At 52.7% G+C, this 12,291-nt stretch overlaps 1 protein-coding gene across 6 annotated transcripts in view; it reads left to right on the top strand.

Annotated features, from left to right (window-relative positions):
* Window positions 1-12,291, top strand: part of ADCY7 (adenylate cyclase 7) — a 57,895-nt gene that overhangs the window by 21,315 nt on the left and 24,289 nt on the right. For 5 of the 6 annotated variants that reach the window (XM_030298823.1, XM_030298824.1, XM_030298819.1 and 2 more), the window contains exon 2: window positions 10,892-11,328. In XM_030298823.1, coding sequence (XP_030154683.1) covers window positions 11,158-11,328 — 171 coding nt within the window. In that variant the 5' untranslated portion in view covers window positions 10,892-11,157. Of the gene's footprint in view, window positions 1-8,092; window positions 8,216-10,891; window positions 11,329-12,291 lie in introns of all 6 variants that reach the window. The other variant, XM_030298820.1, reaches the window with a different exon arrangement.

The raw sequence follows: 12,291 nt of genomic DNA, 5'->3' as shown, positions 1-12,291 counted from the left end.
AGGGTCAGAACTTAGTCTCCCTTTTTTTCAAATGAGAAAACTGAGGCACAGAGATGAGAAGTAACTCTCCGGGGTGTGCAACTGACACTTGATGGGCCTGAGACGGATGTCTGTCTGTCTGTCTGCCTTCCTTCCTTCCTTTATTTTTTTTAAAACAAGTTCTATTTAAGTTTATTTATTTTGAGAGACAGAGCGAGCATGAGCAGAGGAGGGGCAGACAGGGAGAGGGAGAGAGAGGATCCCAGGTAGGCTCTGTGTTGAACAGTGAGATTGTGACCTGAGCCGAAATCGACTGAGCCACCCGGGCGCCCGGTAAACAGGTTCTATTTTTTTTATGTATTTGCATACATACTTATATATGTAGATCCACACACCCCCACGCCAATAAAGATGCCAGGAACGTGTCTTTCCATGTTTGTATATGCGTCCCTTTAATTATCAGTCACCTTCTTGAATTTTTCTAATAGAGTCTTTATTTTTTAGTTTATTTTTTTAAGTTTATTTATTTGTGTTTTTAGTAGTCTCTACACCCAATGTGGGGCTTGAACTCACAACCCCAAGATCAAGAGTTGCACACTCTTCCAACTGAGCCAGCCAGGTGCCTCACGTGTTTAGTTTATTTTTAAAACCACTTTATTGAGGTATGATTGACATAGAAAAAGCTGTGCATATTTAATATATGCAGCCGATAAGCTGAAGATAAGTATTCCCCTCTGAAACCATCATGACAATCTATGTCATAAACGTATTCCTCACTCCCGAAAGTTTCTTTTTGCCCCCTTTATTATTATTATTGTTATTATTACTCCTAGTAGTAATAGTCGTAGTAGTGTGATAAGAGCCCTCAACGTAAGGTCTGCCCTCCTGGAAAAATTTGAAGCGTACAATATAGTATTGTTGGCTATAGGCACTATGTATACAGTAGATCTTGCATCTTGTATTAAGAACTTTTAAAAAATGTTTGTTTTAGAGAGAGTGAGTGAGCGTGTGGGCAGGGAAAGGGCAGAGAGAGAGGAAGACAGAAAGAATCCCAGGCAGGCTCTGCACTGTCTGTGGAGACCCCAACGTGGGGCTTGAACCCACGATCTGTGAGATCGTGACCTGAGCTGAAACCAAGAGTCAGATGCTTAACCAACTGAGCCACCCAGGCACCCCAAGAACTTCTGTTTTTGTTTGTTTGTTTGTTTGTTTTTAATATTTATTTTTGAGAGACAGAGAGAAAGAGAGTGAGGGGAGGGCCAGAGAGAGGGACACAGAGGATCCAAAGTGGGCTCTACATTGACAGCAGAGAACCTGATGTGGGGCTCGAACTCACGAACCATGAGGTCATGACCTGAGCCAAAGTCGGACGCCTGGCTGACCCACGCGCTCCCCAAGAACTTCCTTTTAATTGCACAAGCTGCATTAGGACAATAGAAACAAACTGAAGGTTCACTCATTCCACCAAAGCATCAGTTTTGGTTATCCTGTATCGTGGTTCAGGCATTACCCGTTCCAGACACTGCTGTTGCCATGTGGATTTTTCACAGAACACCCTGGGACAGCTCAGTTCACACCGCTGCACCCTTTTGACGGCCGCGTAGTATTCCACAGGAAGGGTGCGTTGTGATTTGTTTCACTATCTCCTAACTGGCAGACACACCATCTTCTTTTGTTATTGTAATGCTGCAACAATAATCTTGTACATGTGTCATTTTACATCTGTGAAAGTGTTTGTAAGGTAAATTACTTGAAGGATTTTTGCTACATCAAAGGTTTGTGTGTGCAGGAGTGATTTTGTTACATACGACTAAATCGCCAGCCCCACCCCGGGGGTTATGCCGAATCACTCCTGCCAAGGCTGTGTGACTGCCTGTTGTGTTGCGTATAAATGCTTTGATCTTTGCCAATTGGATAGGTAAAAATGATTTTCCGTAGTAGTTTTAATTTGTGTTCTTTTTTTTTTTTTTTTTTTTTTTTTTTTTTATTACGGGTGAGGTTAGCTTCTTCCTAAATGTTTAACAGCCATTTGTATTGCCTTTCTGTGCACTTTCTATCCATACCCTTCTCCCATTTTTTTTTTTTTAATTGGATGATTGGTCTTTTTCTTTTTGATCTGTGGGAACTTTTTACATATGAGAGAGGTTAGCTCCTTATGATAAGAGTTGTAAATATTTCCCTAATTTCTCATTTATCTTTTGATTTTGCTATTAATAGCTTAAGAGAGAGAGATAGAGTGTGAGCAGGGGAGGGAAAGAGAGAGAGGCAGACACAGAATCTGAAACAGGCTCCAGGCTCTGAGCTGTGAGCACAGAGCCTGATGCAGGGCTTGAATTTGGGAACAGTGAGATCATGAGCTGAGCTGAAGCCAGATGCTTGACAGACCGAGCCACCCAGGCACCCCTAATGTAGTAGATTTTTAATAAGTTTATTTACTTATTTGTTTTTAAGTAAGCTCTATGCCCAGAGTGGGCTCAAACCTGCAACCCTGAGATCAAGAGTGGCATGCTGGTCTGACTGAGCCAGCCAGGCACCCCTGGAGTAGTTTTTTTTAAATGTAATGGGAGTTGATTAGTCTTTTCTGTGTCAGGTCAGAAAGGACTGACCCACTACAGCATTGTATGAACATTCTTTCATGGTTTCTTGCTCTCTTTGGAAATCATCTTGGTATAAATTATGACTCCAGCTTGTTCTCTCTCCTCTGGGCTCTGGTGTCTCTTTAAACAGGATACTGGCAGGGTAGTTACATCCTTCTTGCTCACTCCAGTTCAGTGGTTACTCTGGGGTATATCTATGGCTTTGTGAAATGGATCCCGTCCCCTATCTCCCAACCCCGTTCATGCCTCCTCACCACTGGCTGTCTGGGTGGGGCCCTGGGCAAAGTGTGAAGTCAGTGGCTAGACCTCTGTCCTGCCAGCCTGGGCAGGACTGGCACCTGGTAAGGTGCCTGTAGACTAGCCCTTTCTGTCCTTCCTTATCAAGGGGAAAGAGGTCAGAAATGTGTTGAATGGGGGCATGAAAGTGTGTTCATTTTATTTTATTTTATTTATTAAAAAATGTTTTAAGTTTATTCTGAGAGAAAGGGAAAGAGAGAGAGAGAGAGAGAGAGAGAGAGAGAGAGAATGAATTCCAAGTAGGCTCTGCACGGTCATTGCAGAGCCTGATGTGGGGCTCGAACTCATGAACCCTAAGATGATGACCTGAGCAAAAACCAAGAGTTGAACGACTGAGCCACCCAGGTGCCCCCAAAGTGTGTTCATTTTAAGGAGGGAGCTTCGTGAGGGCAGTGCTTAACTTTAGGAATGAATCACTGACGGTGGGATTTCAGGCAAGAGCCAGGGAAAATGTTCTTTCCGGCAATCCTTGGTTGATCCATTAGTTAGTTAATAAGCACTGTTGCATGGACCCCCACTCTGTACGGACACCTGGGAGAGGCCGGCATTGAGGTCTCTGCCTTCGGGGAACTTGTGCCTGGAGCATAGTTTCCTCTTGGCATCTGGCCTGGTGCCAGGCACATAGAAGGTGCTGGTATACGTCCATTAAATGAATGAATGCATGGATCTCTCTCAAGGTGAATGAATAAACGAATGAATGAATGAATGAATGAATGGACGATTTTTCCCCAGGCAGTTACTAACTATCATTCGAATCGGCATAGGAGATAGCAAAATTCATTTCTTTTTTTTTTTTTTTTAATTTTTTTTTCAACATTTTTATTTATTTTTGGGACAGAGAGAGACAGAGCATGAACAGGGGAGGGGCAGAGAGAGAGGGAGACACAGAATCGGAAACAGGCTCCAGGCTCCGAGCCATCAGCCCAGAGCCTGACGCGGGGCTCGAACTCACGGACCGCGAGATCGTGACCTGGCTGAAGTCGGACGCTTAACCGACTGCGCCACCCAGGCGCCCCAACAAAATTAATTTCTTATCCCTGCCAGCTGGAGCCTGGGAGGTAAGGGGTGAATGAGACATTTGTATTTTAAAGGAGACACTGACTATGCTGAGACAATCCACAGGAGAAGTGGCAGGGAGGATTTCAGGTACAAAGAATAATCCCTACCCCACCCCTAGAATAAGCCCTCTGGGGCCAGGTGACAACACCCAGGCTGTCCCCTTAGGCTTGTTGTCATTTTATGATTCAGACTCCACGCCCAGCCCAGCCCAGCTCCGGGTCTCAGAGGTCTGACAGAACCATTCCTTTGCAAGAAGGAAAACCGAGGCCCAGATGGGGCAAGGGACTTGCCCAGGGTTACAGAGCAGGTTGGTGGCAAAGCTGGACTTTCTGGATCCGAGACTGATGGGTAGCCCGTGGACCCTGGGAGCTAGTGTAAAGTCAGCCTGGGGGTCCTGGGGAAGCGTGATGGGGAGCAGGGCTGGCTGGAGGGCTCACATCACTGGGCACTTTGGCTTTTGCCCCTGCTTCATGGCCTTGTAGGCTGTCACCAGGAGGTGGCAAGATGAACTAGAAGGTTCGTGGGGGGACCCTGCCTGCTTCATGCCTCTGTCTCTTCTATTTGGACTCCATGGGCTTCCTCAGCTCTGGAAACAGCCTTCTTTCTGGGCTCATTGGCTATTTTGTCCTCGCAAACAGCCTCTTGGCCATCATGACCTGCACCTCACTTTTCCCCACGACTTGGGTATCAGCACCTGAGTTTACCGATGAGGAGGACTGAGGCTCAGAGTGTGAGCGACTGGAACGTATGGCCATGGGAGCAGAGCTGGGGTTTGAACCTGTGCTTCCTCCACCAGCGCTTCCCATTCTCAGGGACACACTTCCTTCATGTTCTCACCTCCTTCTACTTTATTTTTATTTTTTTAATGAGAGGGAGGGAGGGAGGGAGAGAGAGAGAGAGAGAGAGAGAGAGACACCAAGTGCAAGTGGGAGAGGGGCAGAGAGAGAGGGAGACACAGAATCCAAAGACAGAATCCGAAGCAGGCTCCAGGCTCCAGGCTCCGAGCTGTCAGTACAGAGCCCGATGAGGGGCTCAAACTTGTCAACTTTGAGATCATGCCCTGAGCTGAAGGCGGACACTGAACCGACTGAGCCACCCAGGTGCCCCTCACCTCCTTCTGCCCTGATGGGCTCTCCCTCCTTCTTCCAAAGCTGCCCTGTTTGCTTTCCCCTGCCTTTTCTGCCTGGTTCAAGATTCCAGCTGGTTGGTTCATCCGTGGGTCCATCGATCCATCTGTCTGTCCTTCCGTCTGGTCTACATGCAGTGACCAGGGCCCAGCTGCAGGACATGGACACAGATCCTACCACGACAGACCCTGCCTCACCTTGGTGAGGCAGGTGCTGGGATGTCTGACAGATGGGACCCTTGGCAGGACTCTGGGAAGGCCTGGGAGAGACCTGCGTGGGGAGGGAGGTCAGGCCCTGCGTGAGCAAAGGTGTGGAGGGGGAGAGGCCTGAGGGCTGCTCGGCTCTGGTGTTGGTGGAGGGGAGGGCGTGCATGGCAGTCAGGCTGAAATCCCTCGGTCCCATGAGGTTTCTTGGGTGGTGCCCCTTTATGCCGGGACTTTGCCAGGCAGAGCACCCTCTGGGTCCCCTTCACAAAACTCTGGGTCTCCTGAGGGAGATGCCCTAACATGAGACCCCCCCCCCGCCCCCAGCAAATAAAAATCTGCTTGTGACACAGCCCGTGGAGCAAGCTGAGTGCTGGGCTAGCCAAGGAGGCTAAGGCTGTGTCTGTGGGTTCTGGGCTGCAGCGTCATGGACCCCAGGCTGGATTGGGTGCAGGGACTGAGCCCAAGGGGCTGAGGTGGGGCCTCTCCTCACGCCTGCCTGCCCCTCCCGCACACCCCAAAGCCCCCACTTCCTCCTTTTGAGGCCACTGGGGCCCCAGGCCCTGTGCAGCTCTGAGGCCTGCTGGGCTGGGCCAGAGGAAGCCAGGCCGGGATTCCTGCCAGTGCGGCTTGGGTGAGGAAGTGGGTGCCCTGTCTGTGTCTGTGAAAGCTGGGGGTGGGCTAGAACTCCCCAAGGGGTGTGGTAGCACTGAGGGTGCTGCGGGATCAGCCAGTTCTGCTGGGGAAGGATATCCTGAGCACCCCAAAGGGCCCGGTCCTGTACTCATAATTTGAGGTCCCAGCCTGCCTATTTCCGGTGGTTCTTCTGGCTGAGGAACCTGGAGCCCCCAGTCAGTATTTGGCGAGGAGACCACAGCCCTGCCTCAGTTGTAGGAAAAGGAGGAGAAGGTGTGTGTGGGTAGCTTGGAGGGCTTCCTGTAGGAAGAGGTGCTCCTGGATCTTGGTGGCTTAGAGGAGGCCTCCTGATGTGGCTTTCTGACTTTACTTCTTCAAGGCGGATGGAGGAACCTTGATGGAGTACACTTTGCCTCCTCCCACCCTCGGTCCTAGGCTTTGAGAGGGGAGGGCAGGAAGGGGTTAGCATTTTGAGAGGTTATGGGCTCCGGGGATGTCAGCACCGTGAGTGTCGGGCAGGATGAGAGATGAGCCTAGGTGGCCTGTATTCAAGTCCCAGCTCTCTTTTACTAGCTGTGTGACCTCAGGAGAATGACTGAACCTCTCTGTGCTCCCACGTTCATAAAATAGAAGCGGTAGTCATACTGCCCTGTGGGGCGGGTGTGCGGAGTTCGAGCCCACAGCGCTGGGCACGCAGTAAGTACATGGTGGATTTTGTTGATGGCATTGCCCGCCCCCCTCTATCATGGGGCACAGGGCTGTGGCAAGCGCAGGGCCCAACAGGAGTGCTCTGGGGGAGTGAGGTTGATTCCTTTGGTATCCATTTCTATGCAAGTATGCCCCGGGGCTCCCTAATTCACCCCACAGAAGGGAGTCTCTGGAGGCCACTGGAGAAGATGTGGGGAGGCCCATTGCCCCAGCTTCCTGCTGGACCGGGTCCCGTGCAGCCTGGCTGGCTCTGGGCTGTGGAGTCCGGGATGTGGTGACAGAGGTATGGGCAAGGGAAGTTCCCCTCCTTGGCCCAGCCCCCTTCCAGGAGGCCTAGCTGGGGCCAGTCGTATCTGCGGGCACATGCTCTTGCCCCTGAGCTACATGGGACTCTGCCCCCTGACCCTGGACCCATCAGGAGGCCATGAGGGTTTCCCAGATACAGTAAACTGGGGCAGAAGGCCTCTTGGTTGCAAGTGACAGAAGCACAAACTGGCTTTATCTGAAAAAGGCATGACTGTCCCGTGTGATTGAAATATCTGGAGGCTGTTTGAACTTCAGGCACAGCTGGGTCCAGGGGCTCGGGGGTATTTTCAAGTCTCTGTCTCTCTCCAGTTTTCTGTGTTGGCTTCATTCTCACTGGGCCGTCTCCTGTGGTGACTTCCAGTGGCCACGAGCAGCTGTAGGCCACCAGCAAAAGAGAGCATCTCTTTTCGGTGGGTCAGCAGAAGTCCCAAAGAAGGTTCTCAGAGGGTTGTGGTCACATGACTGTCCCTAAACCAGTCACTGGGGCTTGAGAGGGACGATGATGATGAGCCAGCCCGGCTGACATGGCCCCTGAGCCAAGGGACTGAAGTGGGAGAGACAATCCCAGCAGCAGAAGAAATAATGTCCCCTCCCAACTGGACCTTGGGGGTCCCCTCCACTGTAAAATGGGCTGCTTGCCCTATTCCCCCTACCAGGGTGATCGTGAGGTCTGACCCCTGGGCTCTGCTTCCTCCAGGTAAAGGGGCCTCGACTGTCCCATATGTGTGTCTCTGCTGTTGGTGTCTTTGGACTTGGGACAGAACCACTGGGGTGGGGGTGAGGGAGCGACGGGGGTCGGCTTCTTGGCCTCAGGTGGGCCTTACAGCCAGAAGGAGTGCTCACTTCTGGAAGAGACCGCCCGAGAGGCGATGAGCTCCCCATCACTGAGGTGGGTGAGCCAAGGGTCATTTGTTGGAGGCTTGGCAAAGGAGTTCCTTCATTCAGGGCCTCTGTGGGGCCCTCCTAGTTGCCAGCTGTCAGTGACCAGCAGAAGAACTGGTGAATGGGCAGAAAGGCCTTGAAGCCTTCCCTGGTAGGGGGGCCTCTGTGTCCAGCTTTGGGGGGGTTGCTTCTAGGGAGCCGCTGGCCTTTGGAGATGCCGCCATGGGCTCCCAGGCCTCTCACCAGGAGCGATAAACACGGTCATTCCTCCCAGCCCTGCCCTGCTTTGCTCTTCCAGGAGTGGGACCCGGTCCCTGGATGGGCTGAAGTCCCTGTGTCCAGGGCTATTGTCCATGCCCTTGTCCTCCTGCCATTGCCCAGGAAGTGGCCTAATGAGATCCCCAAGAGCGGTGTTTACCAGGTGAGGGTTCCCCCCTTCCCCTGGGGAACCCTCCAACTGCTCCTCTCTCTTCACCCCTGCCTCAGCTGGGCTTCGTGTGCCTGGATAGGCAGATCAGTAGTGGGGTGAAAGGTGCTGTGTGTGTGTGTGTGTGTGTGTGTGTGTGTGTGTGTGTGGGCGCATGCGTGTCCTGGCCGCCCCGCCCACAGCTCTGGTCTGAGGGCTTTGCCTGGGGTTTAGAGCAGCTGCAGGGAGTAGTTGCCCTGGCCCCGTGGTGTTTGGGGTTTCTCAGCCTGTCAGTCCAGTCCCGAGGCACTGGAGTTTGGTGCCAGGCCAGAGAGATGGGCAGTGTGTGCACTTGTGGTTCAGTTCCCGGGAGCTGCCCTTGCTCACAGGGCTCAGTTCAGCGAGACAGAAAGGTCGGGCCAGGAGCCCTCGTTCGGGAGCGGGTAGACCCAGCTTTGAATCCCAGCCCTTCTGGCAAGCAGCTCCAGCTGTGTGATCTTAGGCAAGCCACTCGACCTCTGGGCTCCGTTCTGCATCTGTAAAACGGCTGTACCACCTTGGCCTTTGCAGGTCATGAACTTAAGAGCGAATATGTGGGTGTGGGCACCTGGCCTGACAGTGTTTCTGCTGTTGTGACCGCAAAGAGCTGGTTTAGGGGAGCTTTGCAGTGGGGGCTTCTCAGGGCAGGGACCTGATCTTGCTTTGTAAACCCTACCACATAGGGCGAGGCATACGTGGTTAATACTCCACAAACACTCCGTGTGGAATAAAGACTGGTTGGTTTAGATTTAGAGGTTGTCAACCAGTGGGTGGCACGGCTCCAGTGTTTAAATTAGCCACCCTCATTCATAAATCAGAATTTCGTGTAGAAATCAGCTTTGTAACTTGCCTAAGCGCTTTGGGCTCTTTGGTAGCTGTGGGCCCAACCAGGGTCTGAGGTGGCTCCCGGATTTCAGGTGGGCACTCACTAGGGGGCTTTGCTCAGACGCAGGGACTCTGGGTACCCTGCTCTTCTACCTGTAGGGGCTCTGGACTCTTTCTTTCACAGCTTTTGCCAGTGGCCATTCGTGCCCTTCGTGACTGCCCTGAACCTTCCCACCTCTTACCTCCTCCCTGCCCTCTGCCACCAGCCCTGTCCTGGTTCCAGTCTCGCAGGCAGGCCTGGAGGATGCTGGGAGCCTGGACTCCTGGTCCAGGGTTGCTCCTGTGACACAGGGTTCCCGCTGGGAAAATGGCAGCTGCCCGCAGGCCTCAGCCCCTGTGTGTAGGGATGGCACCTTTTTGGGTAACTTTCTCTCTTTGGGGACTGGGAGTTCCAGGGGGAGAGAGAGCTTGCCTGGCACACGGGAGGTATGTAGTGGGCCTAGGGGGCCACAGGCACAATTAACTGCCTTTTTGGAATAAATGAATAAGCAAATGAATGAATGGGAAAGAGGGAGTCCATCTGGGCTGGGCATTGCAAGCCTGGCATCTGCTCCCAATTTTGCCATAAAGGGTCCGCTATGCTCCCTCTCTGAGGTTTGGGCTCCTTTTCTATGAAGTGGAGCTTGCAAACTTCTCAACTTCTTGTCAGTGGAAACTTAAAAAATGTATTTAAAAAAGGCAGTCTTTCGTGGAAGCTTAATGTAACATGAACGCAAGGGGGAGGGTCTGGGTGTAGTGGGCGTGGGGGTCTGAGACACAGAAGTCACTACAAAGCCCCAGTAGTTGGGTGGGTGTGGTCTTTGGGCAAGGACCTGCAAACAGACCCCACATGCACGGTCACCTGACTTATCACAAAGGTGGCTGCACTGAACTTCTTTTTTTTTTTTTTTTTTTCAACGTTTATTTATTTTTGGGACAGAGAGAGACAGAGCATGAACGGGGGAGGGGCAGAGAGAGGGAGACACAGAATCGGAAACAGGCTCCAGGCTCTGAGCCATCAGCCCAGAGCCCGACGCGGGGCTCGAACTCACGGACCGCGAGATCGTGACCTGGCTGAAGTCGGACGTTTAACCGACTGCGCCACCCAGGCGCCCCTGCACTGAACTTCTTGAGGAGAGAATGGTGGCTTCTCCAGAAGCTGCTGGGGTCATCAGATGCCCATGTAGAAGAAAGGGATGAAGGCTGATCCCTGCCTCACGCCATACACAGAATTCGCTGGGATGGATCAGAGACCTCCACCTCCCTGTGCAAGTCAAACAGTCAAACTGTTAGGGCAGTGCTGTCCAGTAGAAGTTTCTAGATGATAGAAATGCTCTTTATCTGTGCTGCAGGATATAATAGCCACTAGCTGTGTGTGGCTTTTGAGCACTTGAAATGTGACTGGTGTGACGGCTGGACTGAACATTGAATTTCATTTTAAAGAAATAGAGAGAGAAAGACCAGGAGGGAGTGGCACAGAGAGAGGGAGAGAGAGAATCCCAGGCAGGCTCCGCACTGTCAGCACAGAGCCTGATGCTGGGCTCGACCTCATGAACTGTGAGATCATGACCTGAGCTGAAACCAGCTTATGCTACTGAGCCACCCAGGCGCCCCTTAATTTCATTTTTAACCCAGTTAACTCTAAATAGTCACGTGTGGCTAGTGGCTGCTGCAGTCCTGGGAAACACAGGGAACCGGTCCTGTGTGCAGAGCCTGAAACGGGACCTAGGAGTTAGGTGTGGGTTTAGGTTGATGACTCAGACCCGGGTCTGCTTTGTGTCTCCGCAGAGCTGAGGACCCTGTGTGTCTGGTCAGCCCGGCCCGGATGCAGAGGAAGAGGCCAGTGGTGCTGTGAGCCGGGCTGGCAGCGGAGCGGTGCGGGCCCCGTGTGGCCCATGCGGCTGCCTGCTGAGGGGGCCCCTGCCCAGCCCCGCCTGCCAGGCTCCGAGAGGCCGGAGGCCTAGGCCCACCAGGGAGGGTGTCTGCAGACAGATGCTCCCCAGGCCGTGGGGTCTCCTGAGGGCACTGCCGGGCGGGTGGGCCTCGGGGGGAAGATGCCGGCCAAGGGGCGCTACTTCCTTAACGAGGGCGAGGAGGGCCCGAACCAGGACGTGCTCTACGAGAAGTACCGTCTCACCAGTCAGCACGGGCCGCTCCTGCTCACGCTCCTGTTGGTGGCTGTCACTGCCTGCGTCGCCCTCATCGTCATCGCCTTCGTCTGCGGGGTGAGTGAGGCGGCCGGCCCGCGGCGGGTTCGGGGCCCGGCTGTGCCGCTCTGGGCTTGCGAGGCCTCCCGGCAGGTCGTGGACTCCTCTCAGCCTGAAGCTCTGCATCTGTGACGTGCTCGGGAGCATAGTTAGGTTTTTAATTTTAATTTAATTTTGAAGTCTGGGGTGCTTTGCGAGCTTACGTTCATTTGGCCAAGTAAGCTACACTCCTTTTCTCCAAAGTAAACTTCTACGGAAGACCTAGGTCTGGGACAGCTCGCGTGTCATGACTCCCTCTTCCCAGCACTCCTTCTCTGGCCTCAGAGTCCTTCTCAACCCCGGTCTTGAGGCAGATGCCCCTGCTGTCATCTCTGACCTAGGCCTTGCCCCACCACTGCTCTTGAGACGTGGCTAGTGTGGCTGAGGAACAGAAGCTTTAAAAAAGTAAATTAATTTCTCCCTTCCTCCTTCCCTCCTCCCTCCCTCCCTCGCTCCTTCCTTCCTTCCTTCCTTCCTTCCTTCCTTCCTTCCTTCCTTCCTTCCGAGAGCATCAGCACCCTTGGGGCAGAGAGGGAGGGAGAGAGAGAATCCCAAGCACTGCAGAGCCTGAAGCAGGGCTCGATCCCATGAACCGAGAGATCATGACCTGAGCCAAAACTAAGAGTTGGATGCTTAACTAACTGAGCCACCCAGGTACCCCTGAGGAACTGAGTTGTTTTTTTTTTTTTTTTTAAAGTTTATTCATCTATTTTGAGAGGGAAAGCATGAGTCGGGGAGGAGCAGAGAAGGAGAGAGAAAGCATCCCAAGCAGGCTCCACACTGTCAGCATGGAGCCAGACACAGGGCTCGAACCCACAAACCTTGAGATCATGACCAGAGCTGAAGTTGGACGCTTAACTGACCGAGCCACCCAGGCGCCCCTGGTGTAAAATTAATCTTGAATAGCCACACGTGGCTAGTAGCCATTGTATGCAGCAGCAG

Source organism: Lynx canadensis, chromosome E2 (genome assembly GCF_007474595.2).
Source record: "Lynx canadensis isolate LIC74 chromosome E2, mLynCan4.pri.v2, whole genome shotgun sequence".
Taxonomy (NCBI): domain Eukaryota; kingdom Metazoa; phylum Chordata; class Mammalia; order Carnivora; family Felidae; genus Lynx; species Lynx canadensis.
The sequence above is the reverse complement of the archived record's forward strand: the minus strand, read 5'-3'. Positions and strand labels throughout refer to the sequence as shown.